At 37.8% G+C, this 23,678-nt stretch overlaps 1 protein-coding gene across 1 annotated transcript in view; it reads right to left on the bottom strand.

Moving 5' to 3' along the window:
* Positions 1-208: 208 nt before the first annotated feature.
* LOC144761287 (cysteine-rich venom protein pseudechetoxin-like) overlaps positions 209-23,678 on the bottom strand; it is a 480,203-nt gene continuing 456,733 nt past the window's right edge. Inside the window, exon 7 of the mRNA XM_078646739.1 lies at positions 209-375. Coding sequence (XP_078502865.1) covers positions 251-375 — 125 coding nt within the window. The 3' untranslated portion in view covers positions 209-250. The remainder of the gene's footprint in view (positions 376-23,678) is intronic.

Genomic DNA, 23,678 nt, shown 5'->3' with positions numbered 1-23,678 from the left:
TATGTATGTTATGAATATTTTGGACACACCTGATGAAAGTTCTGTACTACAGTCTGGACATTTTGTGAATAGAAATGTACGGAACGTAAGCTGGAACTAGTGGTATGGAGACATGACTATTAAATATACAATTCATTATCATAAAGGAAGTAGAACATAAGAAAGAGTTGGCAGTGTCCTCTAAGACCATACTGTCTGTAGAAGATTCATCAATCAATCAGTGATTTCCAGGAGAATAACCTTCTTATGTCTACTTTATTTCAGTAGGACACTTGCACGTAGCTTGGCAACCAATCTTTACTAAGTAATCTGATTCGCAGTCCTGTTTTAAGCTTTCACAGTTTATATATTTGTCATTGTATAGACAAGGATTGGCTGAAATACAAAAAAAGTAAAAGACTGGTTAAAGTGACTATTTGAAAAGAAAAACACATACGTGGCATTTCTATAGCCCTGTATACCGCTCAGTTTAAACACCTCGCAAGTGCAAGTTAGACAGATGGTATTTTGAATTACTAATTCTTCTGAATTCAATAATTCCTAAGCAACCCCTCACAGGATCCAAACTGGTATTCACCCTATAGGATAAATACCAGATGAAGTGCGGTGTACTTCACGGCTCAGCAATGTTCCATGCACTTCCCTACTGATCCAGTGTCAATAATACATAGAGATATCTATCAAAAATAAAAAAAATAAACTACTACCCATGGCAAGTCCTGCAGAGCTTTGTGACTTCTATTGAGCAATCAAACAACATGACCAGGTACAAAAATGAGTAACTATTACAGTGGTACATGCACCACATGATCACTCACCATTCATATTCTACTGCCCATCCAGGACAGGCAATATTATTCCAAGATCAACAGCCAAGACTTATGGGGCCACTTTCAACCCACATGATGAAACTGGATGCCCATGGTAAATTAACACCATCCATCATTGCTTTTGTCACCTCTTTCTCATAGCAATACCCAAGGAGGGTAAAATATCCATGTATATGGAAGTTCAAATTTTAATTTCAATAAATTAGATACCTTTAATTCAAATTGCTCCAACATCAAGATTGCTAAATATTCTGGGAAAAAATCACACAGAGTTCCATAGCTAAAACATAGCAGTAAATAAAACTTAATTCACCAGCACATTGAAGACAACCCAAACATGTGAGAAGCAGTGTTGTAATGATGGTATTCTGTATAGTTCACACATTCATTTAGCACAAATCACTGAAGCTTTTAAAAGTAATAAACTTTATACAATTCAGTCTTAATCTCCCTCATCGGCCTCAATCAGATTTACATCCCTAGAACAGATTGTATATCTCAAGTGAAAATGATGTTGCAGTTCAAGGGCTAAGGCATGTGTGCTCAACACAAATAGACCCCTCGTTTAGTAGGAGGGTAGCAACTGGCTTTGTCAATCCTTGTTTGCATTACTGCAGGCAGGAAGCATTTTTTTTTATCCTTGCGTCATTTCTGTCTGCCACGTAGGAATGGTAAAATTAAAATAAAATAATAAAAGTTACAAAATGTCAGCTCTGAGTTGCATCAAATGCATTTGTGTGCACTGTGATGCACATGCATTCATGCGTCATGATGCAAGGGCATTGCATGTGTCCTTATGGTGGCTCTTTTGGTTACTATTATGAGGTGGCCACCTTGTACACATTTATTGCTATGCCTCTTGGCATATGTATCCCAATTTATTCATAGCAACAATGTTGTCCTTTTTTGTTTACCAGCCAATGCTGGCCCTGTAGGAACAGTAAAAAATAAAATAAAATATAAAGGGTGTGAAACATTTTAAGGTGACCTGTAAAGGGGTTCTTGTCCATGACAGCTCTTAGGAATTAAAAAACATAATAATGCCTAATGTGAGGGTGATGGATGATGGAGCACTAAAATGATTGGGCAGGTTGAGGTGGAGGACTGAATTAAATACAGAAAACATTGCATATATTACCTACTGGTGGTCGCCAGTAGTAAATTATAGTTAGGACCTAGTTACCATAAGAAAATTGCAACGTTCTATTCTCAATAACTTTGGCACCTGTTGACGAATCTTCGCTAAATTTTCAAAACTCGTGGGGCGCTCCGGTCCGCTGCTATCTTGATAGGGTCGGGGTGATTCAGCAGATGGGGGCGAGAAAAAAGGGAGGTCCCAAAGTGTGTTTTCACCATGTTATTTTCCATAGGAAACTTTAGACTCGGCTACAGCCCGAAATGCTGAACGGAATTACACCAAATTTGGCAAAGAGGTAGCCCTTGTTTCAGAAAGAGCCCTTTTTGTTAAATGGTGTAAATCTGTTCAGTAGTTGCTGAGAAAATCGAAAGTAAAAAAAATATTGATATATAGAGGTGCGCAGGATCAGCGCACCCTCCCGATCACGAGCTTCATGCTAATTGGGTGTTAACACTCAAAACCAGGAAGTGTTGGCAGCCAAGAAAACAGAAAAACAAACGCGGGATGCGCGGAGGATCCACAGATCAGGCCGCGGAAAAAAAATTAATTGCGGGCTCCTGCGATTCGTTAATAATTAGCCCCCGAGTGGGCCAAGTTCCTGGGGCAATGTTTATAGTTTAATGGGGGGCCCAAAGGGGCCCCTAGCCCCGAGGATTGCCATCCCCTGGGGCTTTTCAAAAGTATTTGCGGGACCACCCCGCCATGGGACTTTTATAGTAAATGGGTAGGGGGGCTCAAAGGCTCCCCCAAGCCCCGGGGATGCCACCCCCTGGGGCTTTTATAAAATATTGGCGGGGTCACATGCCCCCCACTGCCCAGGGGGCCGCCACCTCTGGGTCCTATGTATTAAAAAAATTAACTACCTGTGTGGGGGGCTGGAACCCCCCACATGCCCCGGAGACCGCCACCTCCCCAAGGCTCCAATTAATAAAATTGTGAGGTCTGTGACGGACCCCCAAGCCCCGGGGACCACCACCCCCCAGAGCTTTGTGAATATTGGGAGTGGGGCTGTGGGAAAACGCCGTTTACAACGCGGTCGTTACATCGCGATGCCATTACATCAAGGTTTTTAGAACGCAAGTTGTTACAACGACTTGCGCTGGATGGCGCTCTACGACAGGGAATAGTAAAATTTACTAGCCAACACCTTCCCTACTGTATGTAGACTGGAGTTGGAATAGAAAATTATACTACTCCTAAGTCCAGCGCCCTCCATTGCAAGTCATTGTAACGAATTGCGTTGTAAAAACCGCGATGTAATGGCATGTGATGTATTAGCATGCGTTGTAATGTCTTACAACCGGGCCGTACAGCCCCCCTCATGGAGCCCTCGATGACCCTGGGGACCGCCTTCCCCCATGGCCGGCTCCTGCAGTGTCCCGGGGTGCCCACCCCTGGGCCACAGCAGTTTGCTATGCCATAGCAAACTTTGCTTTTGTTTTTGGAAGAGAGAACAGGAAACCTGCTCTCTCTTCCAAAAAACCAAAGCCAATTGCTTTTCCACACGGGGAGCAGCATCTTAGCAGCTCCCTATGTGGAAAAGCAATGCCAGCTCCCACAGGAGGCGGGGAGTCATCAGGACCGTGGGGGGATTGGGGACACCTCCATGGTCCCCAACGGGGCTAGAATTGGCCCAGGAGGGCCCGTGGGGGCTAACAGCAATCCTGAGGGACCCTGGGGGCTAACTAGTCCACCAGGTGCTTCCAGTAAGTGCCACTGTGCTGCGTTGCAGAGAGGTTGTCTAGGCCGTGCCCCTTTTTACACCTCTCTGCAACGCAGATCTGTGGCGCTCACTGGAGGTACCTAGAGGGCTAGTTGGACCGTAGGAACCCTCTGGATTCAAGGGGAGTTAATCTCCCAACTTAAAACAGCCACAGGGCGTGTTTACACAGTGGTGAAGGGAGGGGACGGGGCCTGAGGTGTTGTGTGCAAACACTCCCTATGGCATGCTTTAAGTTGGGGAAATAATTCCCCTTCAATCCTGAGGGCCCCTGGGGGCCAACTAGCCCACCAGGTGCCTCCAGTAAGCACCACTACACCTCTCTACAACGCAGCTCTTTTGCGCTTACTGGAGATACCTGGAGGACTAGTTGGACCCAAGGGACACTCAGTATTCAAGGGGACTTTATCCCCAAAATTAAAACTGCCAAAGGGCGTGTTTGCACACATGTCATCTCAGGCACCCCCTCCCTTCACCAGTGTGCAAATGCGCCCTGTGGCACGTTTCAAGAGGTAGTTTTAATCCCCCTGCCCTATTATGTACTAGGGTCTTACAGAGGAGGTCATGGTAATCACAGGAGTACCCCAACGCATAGTGTTCCCTAATGTATGTAGGTGTTTTCACTGTATTCTAAGTGTCTTTTAGCATAGCACTGGCTCTAGGCCTGGTTAGTTAGATTCAGTTACCATCAGTATCCGTCAGAAAAAGTTGTGGTTATAGGAGGAATTTCTGCTCCTCTGTCGGTTCTTTCTGTACATCTCTTCTCCTTCCCGCATTTCTTCGTCTTTGTAGACTTCTTCTTTCTTCACATGTCCTACCTCTGTAGGCATAGTTAGAAACTACCATTTAAAAAACCTTTAAAACTCACTGAAAAAAACCCATAGGTTTCAGGCACGTTATAGTTAGAAATTAGCATTTGAAAAAACGTAATAATTTTGTGAAAAAAACATAGGTTTGAGGCATGTTATAGTTAGTTGGACATTTTGCTCTTACAAAACCATAGAAATTCCCCCATTATAGATAGTTCAGCTAACTATAACTGGCGCACCCGCAATGCACTGCTGATGACGTCACATATTACATCACTCATGACATGGTCAGTGACATCACTCATGACATCACTCATGACATCCCAAATGACATCAGTGAAATGTCCAACTAATTATAACATGCCAGAAACCTATGATTTTTTGAGTGAATATAAATATATGCTCAAGGGCTCAAGGGCCCGAAACGCGTCATGGCGGAGGTTGTGTTACACGTGAAATAAAATACTAGCAAATTAGCTGGATGGGTCCGTGTTCGTTTTTCTGGGCAAAGGCAGGAGGAGGAAACAAAGTTCTTTGGATATATATATATATTCACTGAAAAAACCATAGGTTTCACACCAGTTATAGTTAGCTGGAAATGTTACTCGCATAAAACCATTGAAATTCCCACGTTATAGTTAGTTGGACTCACTATAACTTGTAATGCACTGCTGATGACGTCACATATTACATCACTCATGACGTGGTCAGTGACATCACTCATGACATCACTGATGACACCATCCAGTGAATGTGTGTCTTTCTGAAAAATAAATATGTTTTATATATGTATATGTAAAAATTGATGGAAGAATAAATGTTTAAATAAGTGTTTACATGGATGTTTTTTTTACAAAAAAATTGATTGGTTAACTGGCTTATTAAGTGTATCCTAGTGAATACATATATTAGTGAGTAATGTTTAAATATTTAAATATATGTATTAGTGTTTCACTTTGTATAGGTTGGTGAGTAGCTACATGTGTATGTATATGGGTTATTAGATATTTTTTTTAGTATCAGTATGAGTGTCTGTATGGTTTGGTGGGGGTATTACTTAGCACATACATGCATGAATGACTGACTCTCTGTTTCTATGTGTTTTGAAGACAGCATATGTGCAGGAGTGAATGGGTGAATGAGTGTGTATATGTGTGTGTTAGTGAGTGAATGACTGTCTCACTAGTGTCTTTATTAGTAACTACTAATGTTTTATTCTAGTATATGTGAATGTTGATGTATATAATTGAGTATATGTGAGAGTAAGAGATTGTAAGAGTTCCTGTTTAAATAAGTATGTGTTTCTATAAGTGATTGTTTAATTTATTTATTTATTTATTTATTTGATTTATATAGCGCATAATCACCCCGAGGTCTCTAAGCGCTTACAGAGTAAATATGTGTATGTTTTCTTACAAGTAAGGTGGTAGTGTGTGTATAGCTGTATATGCAAATAAATGGATGTTCAATAGTTTATTTGCATGTATGAGTATGTGTGTGAGTAACTTTTGGATGACTGTCGGTGTGTAACAGGATGTATAGGTGTATCACTACATATGATGAGTGAGTATATGTATGAGTGACTACATACAACTGTTGGTGAATGAGTAGATGTGTATAAAGATGGTGGAATTACTGTAGTGCTTCTTGTAACTGCTATGGGTATCTTCATTTTTTTGAAAATTTTATTTTTTTATTTTTGAATATGTGTTCAAGGTTTACATTACAGTGAAAGGGGTCTGTCACTCTGTCACAAGGATGGTGTCATCAGTGATGTCATGAGTGATGTCACTGACCATGTCATGAGTGATGTAATATGTGACGTCATCAGCAGTGCATTACAAGCGTAAGTTATAGTGAGTCCAACTAACTATAACATTGGAATTTCAATGGTTTTATGCGAGTAAAATTTCCAGCTAACTATAACTGGTGTGAAACCTATGTTTTTTTCAGTGAATTTAACAGGTTTTTTAAATGCTAATTCCTAACTATAACTGGTGTGAAACCTATGGTTTTTTCAGTGAATTTCATAGGTTTTTTAATAGCAAATCTCTATAGGTATGAAATGTAATATTTTTTATAATGAATTTTATATTTTATAATTATGTAATACTATTTTTTTATGTTTATTTTTTTATTTTTTTGCCCCGGAGCGCTCCCGGGGCGCGTAGCGATGCGCTCACCGGTGAGCGCAGTGTTACGGCGCACCCCGGGGCACGTACCGATGAGCGTCCCGTTAGCGCTATTGCCGCGAACGAAAACAACATCGTGACGTATCGCGTAGCCGCGTGATGCGTCATATGACGCACTGCGTAAGCGCACCCGGAAGCACCCGAGCGCATACGATCGCGCAACGTAAGCGCTGCCGGGCGCGCCCCGGGGCGCGTAGAATAAGCGCGTCGGTTCATGTGACCTGAAAATAACACTTTTCATTGGTGCAGAACAGTTTTGGTTTCCAATTGATGAAAGTCCGGGTCATGTGACCTCAAAATAACACTTTTCATTGGTCCGGGACAGTTTTTTTTTCCAAATGATGAAAGCCCCCACCTTTTTTCCTTATTCTGACTTTGTCCTTTGACTGAGGAAGACCTGTTTGGAGATCTGTGACTAATCTTTTGTACTTTAAAATGGCTACAGTAGCAGCAGCAGCTGAAGCATCTGCACCACCACCACCACCACCACCACCAAGAGGACCACCACAACATCACATTGGTGGTCAAGAAGAAGAAGAGGAGGAGGAGGAGGAGGAGGGGAGAAGGAAATTCCTGCCAGAAGACAATACCCCATATAGGCCAAAGGAGCGAATTGTATGGGAGTTTTTTTCCATCCCAGAGGGCAAGAAGAAAGTGAATGCGCCAAAGGTGACTTGCGGAATCCGTGGCATGGAACTTTCAAGGGGGAACCCTAATAAGAAATATTAATTTGGCAATTACACCATGATTCGGCATATGCAGCGCAGGCATCCCAACAACTATGCTGCTGCAGAGGTGAGAGAACTGGCCAGTAACCCTCCCCAATCTTCACCCAGCACCTCCAAAAGAAAGCAACCCACTCCATCGGGACCAGAGACAAGGGAGATGATCCCAAGCATACAACCACGGTTTGGTGAATTCAGGATCACATGTATTTTTGTGGTAAGACCATCACCTATGGTGAGCAGAGCATAAAGCTCATCATCCTTGCTGGTGACAACCACAATTGCCCCAAAAAACCATCATTTTTTCCAGATTTTTTTTTTGCTCCAGTTGAGCCGTTTACAATTCCCTGTTTTTTGTTTCTCCCCATAAAAATATCAAAAAAAATATAAAATAGTTGAAAAAAGCCAAAAAAAAGTAAAAAATGTTCAAAAAAACAAAAAAATATAAAACAACAAAAAGAATTAAAAAAACAGTTCTTTTTAGAACTACCTCCAATTTATAAAAAAATGCTATATTTTTGAAAAATCTCTGTCATTCTTTTTTCTCTGGGGTACGCGTATTTTGATTTGAATTAATGAAGGAGTGAGCATGAGGGAAGGACACAGAGAGAGTGGTGTTAAGAGAAAGAGAGCTAGAGGGAGCAACACAGAGGGACTATGTATTAGATGGTAAGACAGAGAGAAGGTGTAATAGGGTGTAAGTGAGAAAAGGAAAATGAATAAGGGAGCAAAACAAGGGAAGAGACAGGAGGAAAACTAAAGCAGAGGTACTGGGAGAATGTGAGTGGGTGTTGAAAGTAAAGGGAAGGACAGTAAAGGATGGGGAATGAGGGGTAGTGACGGAACCGGAGTAAAGGAACAACGGTGATGGAGGGTTAGAAAAGAGCAGTGACTGTAAGTAAAGAGGGGTGAAAGAGGGTGGATAAAAGTGAATAAAGGTAAGACATGGGGAGTGACAGAGAGAAAAGAGAGACAGAGTAAAGGAAGGAGTGACTGAAAGGTAGTGAGTGAAGCAGCAAAGAAAGGTAAGTGAGGGAGTGTGGGTGAGTTGTAGGGAGTGAACATGACGAAAGAGTATTGACAGAATGAGGGGACAGAGACAGCGACGATAAGAGAGACAGAGTGAGGGAACGGAAATGAGGAACTGTGAGAACAGACGGACTGAGAGAAGGAGTGACAGGAGTAAAGTAAATGATTAAGGGAAAGGGAATGAGTGAGGGAGCAAAGGAAGGGAACAGAGGGTAAGGGAAGTAAAGCAGGGGGACTGAAAGAAGTTGAAGGGGAGTTAGGGAAAGGGGAGTAAACATGGAGGATAGGAATAAGTGAGGGAAGCAGAGTAAGGAAACAGGAGTGAGGTAGGGTGAGAGAATAATAGTGAGGTTAAAGCAAAGGGTGATGACAAACTACATTTTTTTAGTCACACTTACCATATAATTAATGTAACTTTAATTACATTTTTTTACTACACTTTGTATCTGTGAAACAGAAAAGAAAAAATAAGTTATAATTAGTAAAATATATATTTTAAATTAAAAGATACAAATGAAAAGGATCACTGAAATAATATCGACTACCAAAATATCGACTACCCAAAAAATCGAGGAAAAAATATCTACAACCAATATATCGAGTTTGTATGTACAAACAGGTAAGTACAAAAATATCGAGTACAAAATATCGTTTACAAAAATATAGTTGTAAAAAATATCGACTTTAATAAAAACAATGTTTAATTACATTAATATAAAAAATTAATTACTAAAATATAATTAACAATACTTAAAATAACTTTTAATAATTAAATAATTAATGAAAGTAAAAAAATAATATTTTTTTAATCATATTTCTTAAAACATATATATATATAGTAACAAAATTTAATTAAATAATAGCCAATATTATTAACGTACAAATACAAGAGAGTAAAAATTACTATTCCCACTGCAAAGAGTGCAACAGTGGATATATGACGTTACAACGCAACTTTTACAACGCACTACCATTACAACGTAAGTATTGGTAAGTATATAATAATTTTTTTAATTTAAATTATTTAAAATTATTTAAATATAATTTAATTTAATTTCATTTCATTAAATTAAATTTATGTAAATTTAATTTTACTTTATTTTTACACTGTACCCCTGTACCCCAAAAACCCAAAACTGACCCTGAACCCTAAAAAAACCCTTTACCCAAAAACCCAAAACTGACCCTGAACCCTAAAAATACCCCTTTACCCAAAAACTAAAAACTGACCCTGAACCCTAAAAATACCCCTTTACCCAAAAACTAAAAACTGACCCTGAACCCTAAAAATACCCCTTTACCCAAAAACCCAAAACTGACCCTGAACCCTAAAAATACCCCTTTACCCAAAAACTAAAAACTGACCCTGAACCCTAAAAATACCCCTTTACCCAAAAACTAAAAACTGACCCTGAACCCTAAAAATACCCCTTTACCCAAAAACTAAAAACTGAACCTGAACCCTAAAAATACCCCTTTACCCAAAAACTAAAAACTGACCCTGAACCCTAAAAATACCCCTTTACCCAAAAACTAAAAACTGACCCTGAACCCTAAAAATACCCCTTTACCCAAAAACTAAAAACTGACCCTGAACCCTAAAAATACCCCTTTACCCAAAAACTAAAAACTGACCCTGAACCCTAAAAATACCCCTTTAATTTAACATAATTAGCAATTAATCAATTAAATTAAATTAATTACCAATTACATTTTAATTAATTAACAAATATTATTTAATTACCAATTAATTAAATATTACTACCAATTAATACATTTACATATTTAATAAATAATAATTAAATTACTTCCCACCCTATACCCCTATAAACCCACAACCCGCTACAGGAAATACATTATTTTAATTTACATAATTAGCAATTAATAAATTAAATTAAATTAATTACCAATTAAATTTTAAATAATTAACATATATTATTTAATTACCAATTAATTAATTATTACTACCAATTAATACATTTACATATTTAATTAATTATAATTAAATTACTTCCCACCCTATTCCCCTATAAACCCACAACCCGCTACAGAATAAAATTACACAATAATTTTAAAAAAATCATTAATTAAAAATAATTATAACATAAAATGACACTTTTCACAATTATTATAACATATAAACACTATAAATAATTACATATTATTTAAAAACGATAATTTTTACTATCTAGATTATATACTTGGATATTTTCACTTTCTATATTATTTACAGTCGATATTACTTCACTTACCTTAAAAACGATATTTTGGCTGTCGATATTCTGTCCTGTCGATATTTTCTCCAAACGATATTTAAAACTCGATATTCTGTCCAAACGATATTTTGGAGTCGATATTATGTCTGTGCACCAAATGAAGAGGTTAAAAATCATAAAAGTGTACTAAGAAATAAAGTAAGAGTGAAGGACACAGAAAGGGAAATAAAGTAATGTAGAAGGACAAAAAGAGGATTAAAGAAATAGAAGGAGAGCAAATTAGTAAGAGTAAGGCATATAGATTCACAGACAGAGAGGAAGAGAAGAACAGAGAAATGAACTGAAGGTAAGAAAGATACTAAAAGAATGTGAGTTAGCAAAACTAAATCAGGAAACAGGAGTAAGTAAAAAGACAATGACTGAGAGGTAAAGGAGTCTAATTAAGGATGCATTTAGAAGAATGAGGAATGGAAGATAACTGACAGTAATAGAAGGAGAGTCATAGAGTGAAGGGATGAAGGGAGAGAGGATAATATAGAAGGATTGAGGGAAAAGGAGTGAGGAAGTTAGTAGACAAAGAAACTAAGGGAAGGACTGAGTGAAGTGGAGTACTATGAGTGAGGAAAAGAAAATGAGTAAGGGAGCAAAAGAAGGAAAGAGAGGAGAAGAGGACTAAAGCAATGGTACTGAGAGAAAGTGATTCGGTGATGAAAGTAAAGAGAAGAACATTGAAAGATAGGAAATGAAGGGTAGTAATGGAACCGGACTAAAAGAAATGGGGTGAAGAACGATGAGAGAGGAGCAGTGAAGTTGTTGTAAGAGAAATTATAGAAGGTAGATAAACACAAGTGAACATAACACAAGGAGAGTGAGGGACTGAGAACATAGAGGTAGTGAACGGAAAATAAAGAGAAGAGGTCAAAAAAAGGAGCAAAGAAAGATAAGCGAGGGAGAGTGGGTGAGTTATAGTGATAAAGTGCAACAATACTGGTGAGTGAGTAAAGAGGAATTACTAAAAGAGCAAAGGAGGAAACGACGGAAAAGGGAAGTAAAACAGAGAGACTGAAAGCTGAAAAGTGGTGCAAGGGAGAGAGGAGATGCAGACAGTTGAAATGGAAATGAGGGGTTGTGAAAGAAGTGCAGTAAACGAAAGGGTGTGAAACAGAGTGAGAGAAAGGCAGTGTGAGTGAGTAAAGAGACCTGAAAGAGAGAGGAGAAAGGAAAGTGAGTGTGAGACAATGGGAATACAATATAAATTACACGATACAAACTATAGAATAATTTATACAACATGTTAGATAGTTTATTTTTGCTGCTCTCAGAACATATTGAATTTCACTAAAAACAGTGAGTTCAAACTATTCATCATATGACAGCGGGAAAAAAAACACAATCAAAAAGATTGTGTTTAAAAAAAAACATATAAACTTACAAATCACATATGTACACTAATCTTTCATTCACTTACTTTTCCTTTAGGCCAAATAGTACATCATGAAGGTCCTTTACATTGGAAGGTACTCTGCTGTTCTCTAAAAATTCCATTTCATCGACTCTCTAGAAAAAAAGCTCCAAGAACATCTGAAATATGTTTCAATCTTTTCATATACTCCTTCTGTTCAGTCATGACTGTTTTCTCATTCATTCACCTTTCCTTAAGGCCAAATAGTGTCAGATGTATCAGTATATTTTCAAATTAATTAAAACAAACTCTAAAATTACCGTTTTCCCGACGTTCTGAAAGAAAGGCTCAAACAACATTTTCACAATATTTAAATATTCATAATTCCATCTCTAGCTCTCTCATGTTCAACATTTCCTATAATACTGATATCACTTACTATGCGATCCACTTACCATACCTTTATGAGAACTATAATTTTTATATTATCTTCATCACTGTTACTCACAATATAATTTTAAACAGCAAACTAACTTTTATTAACTGCTCCCGTCTTCATAGGGCAATTAACTTTACTTAAATTTTGGTTCTAAAAACACTACGTATGAATTTTTTAAGTCAAAAGGCAAACGTTGTTTGAAAGTCAAATGTGTGTCATTACAGATAGTCCAACCTTTTCTACATTTTAAATAGCATGTGTAATGCCCTGATGTTGTTGAAGGACCGTCATGATAAATAATAGCTACAGTTGCAAAAGTTCTTCCTGATATTGATAACTGAGAAGCCACAACATTTTTAATAGAAGTTGCCAATTTACTTCCATCAGGTCTACATCGTTGGAACATAAAAATGACATATTTACCAAAAGTTTGTAAAAATATTGTGGACAGCATTGCAGACTTACATTGGGTACGCACCATATTGTGATCAGCTGCTTTTACTAGATTATTAAAAGACACTGATTTGCAGTCTGGTAAAGTCAAATATATAAATCTTTCAGTGTCTATTGTAGTACTACTTGATAAACTACAGTTGTCGCAATCATGCTGCCATTGATAAGAAATGCTAAAAAGATTTTTTATATCTACACCTTCATCTTGCAATACATCAAACATATACATTAAAAATTCCTGACAATCCTGCTGAATATTTTGTGAAAATTGATTTTGACCAGAACCTATGTCTAGAAGATTTCGAATTTCTGAAACACTTTCTATTTTTGCTCTATCACTGCTACATTTCTCAAACACAGAATTCAATAAACAGCAGAATGTTTAATCCCGATTTTCAACAATCTGTTCTTGTAAATTTTGAAGAAAAAAAACAATATTAACCACTACATTAGCATAGCAGTTGACACCAGAACTGTTTTCAAACTGAAATCCAACAACATCTTCAACAGAATCCTTTTTCTTTCTGCTTACAATTACAGTTTCATCTACTTTTTGTCTTTTTGCTACTACCTCACTGCAATTTTTCTCATTTCTTCTTTTTCGGCCTACCACACGTTTTTCAAACAGACGATTTTGAGGCAAATGTGGAGCATACTCTCTTCTTAACCTATTGTATTCTTTAACACAATCTAGAGCTGCACAAATCTTTGTTTCATCACACTCAATCAAGTACAATACTGATAAAGTTCTGACTCGTGATAATGCCACATATGCCATACCCTCTTTAAACACAGAACTTCCAATGTTCACCAAAGCACTATCTACACTTAAACCTTGAGATTTATGAACTGTCACCGCATATGCCAAACAAACAGCAAACAGGAAACTGTCTTTCACAAGCAAAAATCTAGCTGAACAACGTCAAATTTGTTTTATTTCGTCTATGCCATCAAATTTAATTTTTAAAATTTCAATTCCATCTCTATTTTTGTAATTCACAAAATCAACAACATGACCCATTGCTCCATTTACCAGACCTCTTTCAACATTTAAATTCTTTCTCAAAATGATACGACAATTTAAACACACATTCAGAGTCTTTTCAAAACCAGCAGTTTTAGATATTGTCTTCTCTAATGAATCCAATTTTGATTTCAAATTTTCTGACAAAATAATTGTTGCTCTCATATGCTCTATTTTATCTATAGCTTCCAGTTTCACAATCTCTTCATTTTCTAACTTTAACATTTTGTTGTTGAAGATGGAACATTCTTTCAGAGTTGGCATCAAACATATCCCAGATTTGTTCTCGTTAATTTTCTTAAAAATATTCTCTGGAAGAATGTTTTCATTTGGATACAAATTTGAAATTAATCGTGCATGTAAAGCTTCTTTCCCATGCTTACTTACTTTTCCGATTCTTACATCTTGTAGAATATTTTTATAATCTTCATCCTTTGCCTGTCGCATATTTTGAAGTAGTTCTGCATATTTGAAATTTAACCATATATTAACGTTGCCAATGCTTCCTAGGCACGTCCTGGTATCTTCATGCATGACCATTTTAAACACTGGTTGTCCTTTCACGGGAGTCAACTTCAGTAGATCTCCAAAAACAATAATGTGTTTCCCTCCAAATAACACATCATACTCTGTTCTAAAAATTTCTTGCATTCTCAAATGCCCAAAAGCAAGCATTAGATTTGAGACCATGCTTACTTCATCAATGATAAGAAGTTTCATTTTCTTCAGGACTCTGGAAACTTCGAAACACGCATCTCCAGATAGCTTGTGGTATTGCAATTTGTTATCATGCTCGACTGGTAGCATCAGTAAACGATGTAAAGTAATCCCTTTAATGTTATGAGCTGCCAGCCCAGTTGGAGCAGTAACAACACAAGACAGCGGTGATTCAGTCCTTTTCTGCAGATAAGTTGCAATTGCTTTAATCAGAAAACTTTTTCCAGTTCACGCTTCCCCACTCACGTACAGTCGGACAGGCTTAAATGATGTACATGAGCACTCTTTTTTCTCAGGACTGACTCAATCTTCTATCTGTTCTGTGACTTCGTCATATATCTGTTTCTGCTCAAGGTTTAGTTGTTTCACCAAATCTTCTAAGTTAACTACATCATCTTGAGCTTGTTCCATAGCTCTTTCCACCCCATCCATGGCAGTGGCAGCTTCATTTTGAATAATTGGTCCTCCAAGTGGATCCTGACTTAATGAAGCAGAACTCTGACTGTCTTGAGAACTGTCTCTAGCAATCTCTACAGCAACTGTGGCTTCTTGCTCTATTTCTTCGTTTAACATTTGCAGATAATTTGGAAAAGCAGGACATTCTATGGTATCCTTGGTTGCATTAAAAGAATCTTCGTAACAGAGAAAATCTCCAAGTAGTTCCTCTTCAGTACGCCATGGCTTAAAGAGTTGCAAAAGAGCTAAACAGTAACATTCCATTTTCTCTGGATTTTCACAACTCAATTTTCGATGATTAATCAAATGGCCTTTTCTCTGCTTCACTAGACATCCTTCACACCCAATGACAGCATATATTCCATTATTGATATCTTCTCTGATGTTCCTCTTATAAATATAGTTTTGCAGAACTTCATACAAACAACTGTTCTCAAGATGACTACTTCTATTTGGATAGTATGTATCCAACATGTTTGTCTTCAAAATATCTGTACTGTTTGGTTCTTTCTCCGCCAAATACTCAATTTCTTGTACAGATTTCAAAACTCGGTTTCGTGTTGTAGCAAGACTTAGACTTGCCCAAATAATTGTTCTAGACTTGGCGTAGAGACTTGCTGATGATAACCGATCAGAACATTCATATGCTCCAATTTCTCGATGCGACAACATCTTCAGACTGAAACTGCATAATTTTTAACTTATACTCTTTTCATGTGAAATGTCCTCCCACATTTCCTTCAGTTCTGTCTTTTCTTTTTTTGTGATGTAAGACGTCACATATCGAGCCACAGCAATAGAGTTGTCAGCAACGAACTGAATATCCATGTTAGCATTCCACATGGACAAAATCACTGGGTTGTAGTCGTTGATGTACTTGGACTCTTTGTTTCTTTTTAAATTGTATGTATTTTTTGGTGATTTCCTCGTCACAGTATGTCGCAGAGAAGACATCAAATTATTTACTCTTCCTTTAGAAATCACTGGTAGTGGAAACCCGAAACAACATTTTGTGTAGAACTTGTCCTTGTTTCTGAATTTTCGACGACAGTACTTTCCACAACGATGGGATTGAAAGCGTAAAACTTGTTGCCTTAAACTGTTTTCTTCGGTAGTTTTCGGAACAGCACATGTTGAATACTCTTCAATGAAGCTCATCACTGTATCATCCGAATCTGTTCCAAATTTGGGTGCATCTTTAATCCACAACAACATATGTATGTAAGGAGCACCTCTCGCTTGATACTCCTTTCTCCAAAAGAAATCCAAAACCTCTCCAAGGGGAGGATTCTTTTTTATTGGTAATAAAAGACATCATAGCTTCAAATCTATGATTGAAATATCTGCATACATTCACTGGATCCAAAGAACACAGTTCTCCAGGAGTTTGCATTCTATATTTTGTATGTTTGCGTTTGCCTCTTGTAGAAATTGAAGTAAGTCGTCTCATGCATACTCAGCACAGCTAAGAGTGAGGAACCATGTAGGAGTTCCTAAGTTTCTTAGCATACATTTCAATTCCCCATGACGACGGAACCAATACTCGTTTGTTCCACGTTGACATGCCATGAGATTGATTAGCTGAGATTCCAAAATACTGTCTTGCAGATTGACTTTCTCCATGAAGTCCCTCGCCGAAACATTTTGCAGATGTGGTTCACTTTTCAGTATATGGTTCACTGCATAAGAAAGCCCAGACAAGTCACTTTCATACAGTAGATGAAACAAATAAGGAATGCATTGACGAAACCTTGGATCTTCAGCATATAATCTTAAAGTCCGGTATTCAGATGCAGGAATTTGAAGTGGTCGATCGTCATATCGTCCACCTCGACCTGTTGGAAATAACTGTGGAAAACAACGAGCTTCCAAACTTTCTTCCCATACACTAATGGGACTTCCTTTTGCTGCTTTCATTTGAAACAAGTCAATTGCATTCCCCATCACTTCTTTGGAATGCAAAGGATGAACAGTATAATGTTCATATATTTCTTCACTTCTAGACACATCAACTTTTTCAATTTGGCCGGCTGAACAATCACTGTCTTCTTCTGCAACTGTTTCCTCTGCTCCAACACATACATGTTTGTAGTACTCATTGTTTTTGACCAAATACAACGTTGCCTTTTTGACTTTCCTAACATCCACTAAATCTTGCCAGATTTTCTTACTCTTTGTCAGAACCCCATTAACTAGAATAACCAGAGGTTCCTCTTCCACTTTCTCTACACCAAGGGGCCGATTCCGATCCTGGAAAAACGCTGTACAAATCGTGGTATGGAGCGTTTTCCCCATACAACTCCTACTTGTATGGAGGCCCCTACAACCTAGGAAGTACGATCCGTACAAATAGACGCACTCCATACAAATTGTAAAAAAGACCATACAACTCGTATATACAAGCGATTCCGATTCGGATTGCTCTGTACATGACGTTCCCATGTATTCCCGGCAGCAGTTTACAACCCGGCAAGTACAATTCGTACAAACGGCCCTCCATACAGCTCTTTTTTACAAGAGCCAAAAAGTGCCGTAAAAACCTTGTACGCCCCCGAAAACAGTACGAGACAGACCCCCTCATGTACGCGTCGTACACCCCATGGATACAGGGGTACGGTGCGTATGAACGGTGCGTACGAATGGCACCGTACAAGCACCGTACCCCAAAATCACTTATGTACGCACCGTACCCCAAAATCGTGTATGTTCGCACCATACCCCAAAATCGCGTACGTACGCACTGTACCCCAAAATCACGTATGTACGCACCGTACCCCAAAATCGCGTATGTTCGCACCATACCCCAAAATCGCGTACATACGCACTGTACCCCAAAAACGCGATGTTGGGGTACTGTGCGTACATATGCGATTTTGGGGTACTGTGCGTACATACGCGATTTTGGGGTACGGTGCGTACATACATGATTTTAGGGTACGGTGCTTGTACGGTGCGTACACGACCCGTACCCCAAAATTGCGTATGTACACACCGTACCCCAAAAATCGCATACGTTCTTTGCGTACATGCGCGATGTTGGGGTACCCACCATACACACACCTCGCATGTGGGGGGACCCCTGTATGCCTCATACCCCTATACGACCCTTACCCCGGTATGAGCCGTACCCCCAGAACGAATCATACCAGGGTACGCGATCGGATAGGGGTTCGCTTCGTTCTCCATTACGAGTCATTCCCCGTATACAGGCCATTTTCCATACAAATCGTATGCTGACAACCCGGTACGAATCGTACTTGACGGGTTGGACAGCCTTTTTACAAATTGTATGGTCTTTTTTACAAGTCCGTGTCGTACAGCTTTTCCCGATCCGATTTGTAAGGATGGGGCCGATCTGTATGTATTTTTCCCGTATGAATCGTACTACACGGGTTGGAAGGGACTTTTACAATTTGTATGGAAAAAAATACAAATCCTATTTGTATGGAAAATAAAAATCCAGGATCAGAATCGGCCCCCAAATGTATCAATATTTTTCTTGAAATCTAGAGGCAAATAAACAACTCTTCCCTTTAATCCTCTCTGTAAATCTGAAGGAGGCAATTTCCCTATCTTAGGCTCCATGCGAACAATTGCCTGAAAAGGATGGACACATTGAATCAAAATAGACTCATATGTTTTAAATCCATCAATTCAGGAGGAATGTCTACCAACTCAATATTATTATGAACAGCTCTAGCAGGCATTCTGTTTTGATTTAATTTATTATAACAATATTTACAAATACGCCGATCAGAACTCAAATCAAAAGAATTCTCCACCCACAAATAAGTTGCAAAATCCTTCCACTCATAATTACTTATCTTTTCACTTTTTAACGTATAAATGAACTAATCTAGTTTGATGCTTATAATGAGTTCGTCGACAACACACACAAGTAAAATTCGGCCTTTCACTTGATTTCACCTTAAACCTGGTAATTTCCTGGTCAAACTTTTCTGTACTTGAAATCTGTACATTGTCTTCCACATTACCTTGAATTTCTGTGTCAATTTCTACACTGTCCTCTTTTTCACCAAAATAACAAATCTCAATTTATTCACAAATCTTCTTCACATCTAATTCAGTTCCATGCAAAAGAGCACTGTTTAATTGTTTAAGCTTAAGTGCTGGACTTTTTGCATAATACAACCTTCTCACTAATTTCCTCATTTTGTTATGATGCACTGCTAACATCCTAAAATGATGAAAAACACTCTGACACACTTTTCTAGAAAGACAAGCCAGTGAATGCCCTTGCAAACCTGTGATTTCTCTCACTCTGCAAGGATCTAAGTCTTGCAACATCTTTATTTTCAGTTTTAGACTTTTCTTACTATATGTACGTAAGAAATTACGAAACAAATCGATTGAATCCTGTCGCACAGTACAAATACTACTACACTTCCAAGTGTACACTGGACCCTTAGTACGTCTCCCCTAAAACTTCATCAGTTAACACCTCTTCTGCTTCTCTAGGCACAAGTTTCTCTTTTTCAATCAGACAACCGTCTTTCACCTCATATGCTCGACCACTGGTGTCAACTGCATGCACTAAATCATTCTCCTGGAAGTAACTCTCCTCATTAAAAAATGGCTCACAACTTGAACTATGCATCCATTCTCCAGAAAAAACTTTACAAAAATTAGTCTGATTAATTACTCTTTTGCATCTACTGTTTGATTTGAAAACATCAATTGTCTTGTTAAGTGTCCTAATTCTATTGATTATTAAAATAAATAATTTTTTCCTAAGTTCAAAAGCCTGATCAACAATCTTCTCTACACTTTTCTTTTTCTTATAAAAAGCAGCTCTCAGTTTACCTTTTTTAATATTTTTTAACAAATTTAAAACCACCTCATTGTGAAACATTCATTTACGAATGTCCCTAAATTGGTTTTGCCTTCTATTCCTATACATATTATTCTCTCCTGCTCCAGTAGTAACATTTTTGTGGGGCCTCTCCTTCCTTTTCAAATTTGCTCTCTCCTTCTCTTTATCCACATTCTGACCAACATTTTTTTTTTTATTCACATATGTTCCGTAAGAAAGACTTAGTTGTCTTACCAGGAGCTTTTTTTGTTGTAGAGGAGTACTGTAATTCCGTTGCTGTTTTTGATTTTTTCCGCTTGGCATCTTTTCTTCTCCTCTGCCTTGTGGGCATATTTCCTTACTATTGAAATCTTGATTTCAATCTGTGGTAAAGAAAAAAATAACACATTATAGACCACTATTACCAAACAACAAAGCAATGACAATAAGCAAACGATATAAACACTATAATGCTTATACATATGACCTTATCTCTGTTTTTTAAATGTTATTCTAAAAAAATATTTTGGGCACATGAATTGGTTTTACATTATTGGCAAGGATTAGATAGTATCTGCATGATTAAAATAATATATATATGCACATTTCACAATCATGTTACCTGTGTTTGCTCAGATTAGTAAGCAGATTGTGCAGATGAGGTGAGGCCTGTCCAGGGGTGCAAAGGAGGTGAGGCCTGTGTCCATGAGTGCAGTGGAGAGGACTCACCTCCTCTGACCCTTGGACAAGCCTTACCTCATCTGTGTCCTCTGGACAGGCCTCAATGTATTGGGTATAATTGATGGTAACTGGGTGCAGATGAGGTGACGCGTGTCCAGGGGTGTAAAAAAGCTGAGGCCTGTCTAAGGATGCAGATGAGTTGAGATCTATTCAGGGTTGCAGATGAGGTGAGGATTGTCCAGGGGTGCAGAGGAGGTGAGGTCTGTATTGAAAAGTGTAGTGGAAGAGAGGTCTGTCCAGGGGACAAAGTAAGTGAGGCCTGTGCCTAAGAGTGCAGTGGGTGATAGGCTTCATGAAGTCTAGTCCACTACACTCTTAGACACAGGCCTCACCACCTATGCTCCCCAGGAAAGGCCTCTCTTCCACTACAGTCTAGAACACAGGCCTCACCTCCTCTGTACCTCTGGACATGCCTCACCTCATCTGCACAATCTACTTCCTAATCTGAGGTAACACAGGTGACATCATTGTGAAAGGTTCAAATATATTTATTTAATCATGCAGACACTATTTATTCCTTCTCAAAAATCTAAAAGCCATTGATTTTCCTCAAAATCGTTTTTTAAATAACATTTTAGAAACAGAGCGCAGGTCCTATGTACAAGCATTCAATTTCACTACTGAAACCTCACTATTTCACAAAATACAAATCCTCTATCTTGCAAATGTTGATACCAAGCATTATCAAAAAACATGACACAAACCAACAGCAAAGAAGCTCAATGTGCTTCCTAGTATGAGGTAACACAGGTGACATCATTGTAAAATGTTCAAATGTATTTCTTTAATCATGCAGACACTATGTATTCCTTCTCAAAAATGTAAAAGCCATTCATGTTCCCCAAAATCATTTTTCACATCACCTTTAAGAAACACAGCACAGGTCCTATGTACAAGCATTCAATTTCACTACTGAAACCTCACTATTTCACAAAATACAAATCCTCTATCTTGCAAATGTTGATACCAAGCATTATCAAAAAACATGACACAAACCAACAGCAAAGAAGCTCAAAGTGCTTCCTATTCTGAGGTAACACAGGTGACATCATTGTGAAAGGTTCAAATATATTTATTTAATCATGCAGACACTATTTATTCCTTCTCAAAAATCTAAAAGCCATTGATTTTCATCAAAATCGTTTTTAAAATAACATTTTAGAAACAGAGCGCAGGTCCTATGTACAAACATTCAATTTAACTAGTGAAATCTCACTATTTCGCAAAATACAAATCCTCTATCTTGCAAATGTTGATATCAAGCATTATCAAAAACATGACACAAACCAACAGCAAAGAAGCTCAATGTGCTTCCTAGTATGAGGTAACACATGTGACATCATTGTGAAAGGTTCAAATTTATTTCTTTAATCATGCAGACACTATTTATTCCTTCTCAAAAATGTAAAAGCCATTCATTTTCCCCAAAATCGTTTTTCACATCACATTTAAGAAACACAGCACAGGTCCTATGTACAAGCATTCCATGTCACTACTGAAACCTCACTATTTCACAAAATACAAATCCTCTATCTTGCAAATGTTGATACCAAGCAGTATCAAAAACATGACACAAACCAACAGCAAAGAAGCTCAATGTGCTTCCTAGTATGAGGTACCACAGGTGACATCATTGTAAAAGGTTCATATGTATTTCTTTAATCATGCAGATACGATGTATTCCTTCTCAAAAATGTAAAAGCCATTCATTTTCCCCAAAATCGTTTTTCACATCACATTTAAGAAACACAGCACAGGTCCTATGTACAAGCATTCAATTTCACTACTGAAACCTCACTATTTCACAAAATACAAATCCTCTATCTTGCAAATGTTGATACCAAGCATTATCAAAAAACATGACACAAACCAACAGCAAAGAAGCTCAAAGTGCTTCCTAATCTGAGGTAACACAGGTGACATCATTGTGAAAGGTTCAAATCTATTTATTTAATCATGCAGACACTATGTATTCCTTCTCAAAAATCTAAAAGCCATTGATTTTCCTCAAAATCGTTTTTTAAATAACATTTTAGAAACAGAGCGCAGGTCCTATGTACAAGCATTCAATTTCACTACTGAAACCTCACTATTTCACAAAATACAAATCCTCTATCTTGCAAATGTTGATACCAAGCATGATCAAAAAACATGACACAAACCAACAGCAAAGAAGCTCAATGTGCTTCCTAGTATGAGGTAACACAGGTGACATCATTGTGAAAGGTTCAAATTTATTTCTTTAATCATGCAGACACTATTTATTCCTTCTCAAAAATGTAAAAGCCATTCATTTTCCACAAAATCGTTTTTCACATCACATTTAAGAAACACAGCACAGGTCCTATGTACAAGCATTCAATTTCACTACTGAAACCTCACTATTTCACAAAATACAAATCCTCTATCTTGCAAATGTTGATACCAAGCATTATCAAAAAACATGACACAAACCAACAGCAAAGAAGCTCAATGTGCTTCCTAATCTGAGGTAACACAGGTGACATCATTGTAAAAGGTTCAAATATATTTATTTAATCATGCAGACACTATTTATTCCATCTCAAAAATCTAAAAGCCATTGATTTGCCCCAAAATCGTTTTTTAAATAACATTTTAGAAACAGAGCACAGGTCCTATGTGCAAGCATTCAATTTCTGTACTGAAACCTCACTATTTCACAAAATACAAATCCTCTATCTTGCAAATGTTGATACCAAGCATTATCAAAAAACATGACACAAACCAACAGCAAATAAGCTCAATGTGCTTCCTAGTATGAGGTAACACAGGTGACATCATTGTAAAAGGTTCAAATGTATTTCTTTAATCATGCAGACACTATGTATTCCTTCTCAAAAATGTAAAAGCCATTCATGTTCCCCAAAATCGTTTTTCACATCACATTTAAGAAACACAGCACAGGTCCTATGTACAAGCATTCCATGTCACTACTGAAACCTCACTATTTCAC

This window comes from Lissotriton helveticus, chromosome 6, assembly GCF_964261635.1.
Source record: "Lissotriton helveticus chromosome 6, aLisHel1.1, whole genome shotgun sequence".
Taxonomy (NCBI): Eukaryota; Metazoa; Chordata; class Amphibia; order Caudata; family Salamandridae; genus Lissotriton; species Lissotriton helveticus.
Note: the sequence above shows the minus strand (reverse complement) of the source record. Positions and strands in the feature narration are given on the sequence as shown.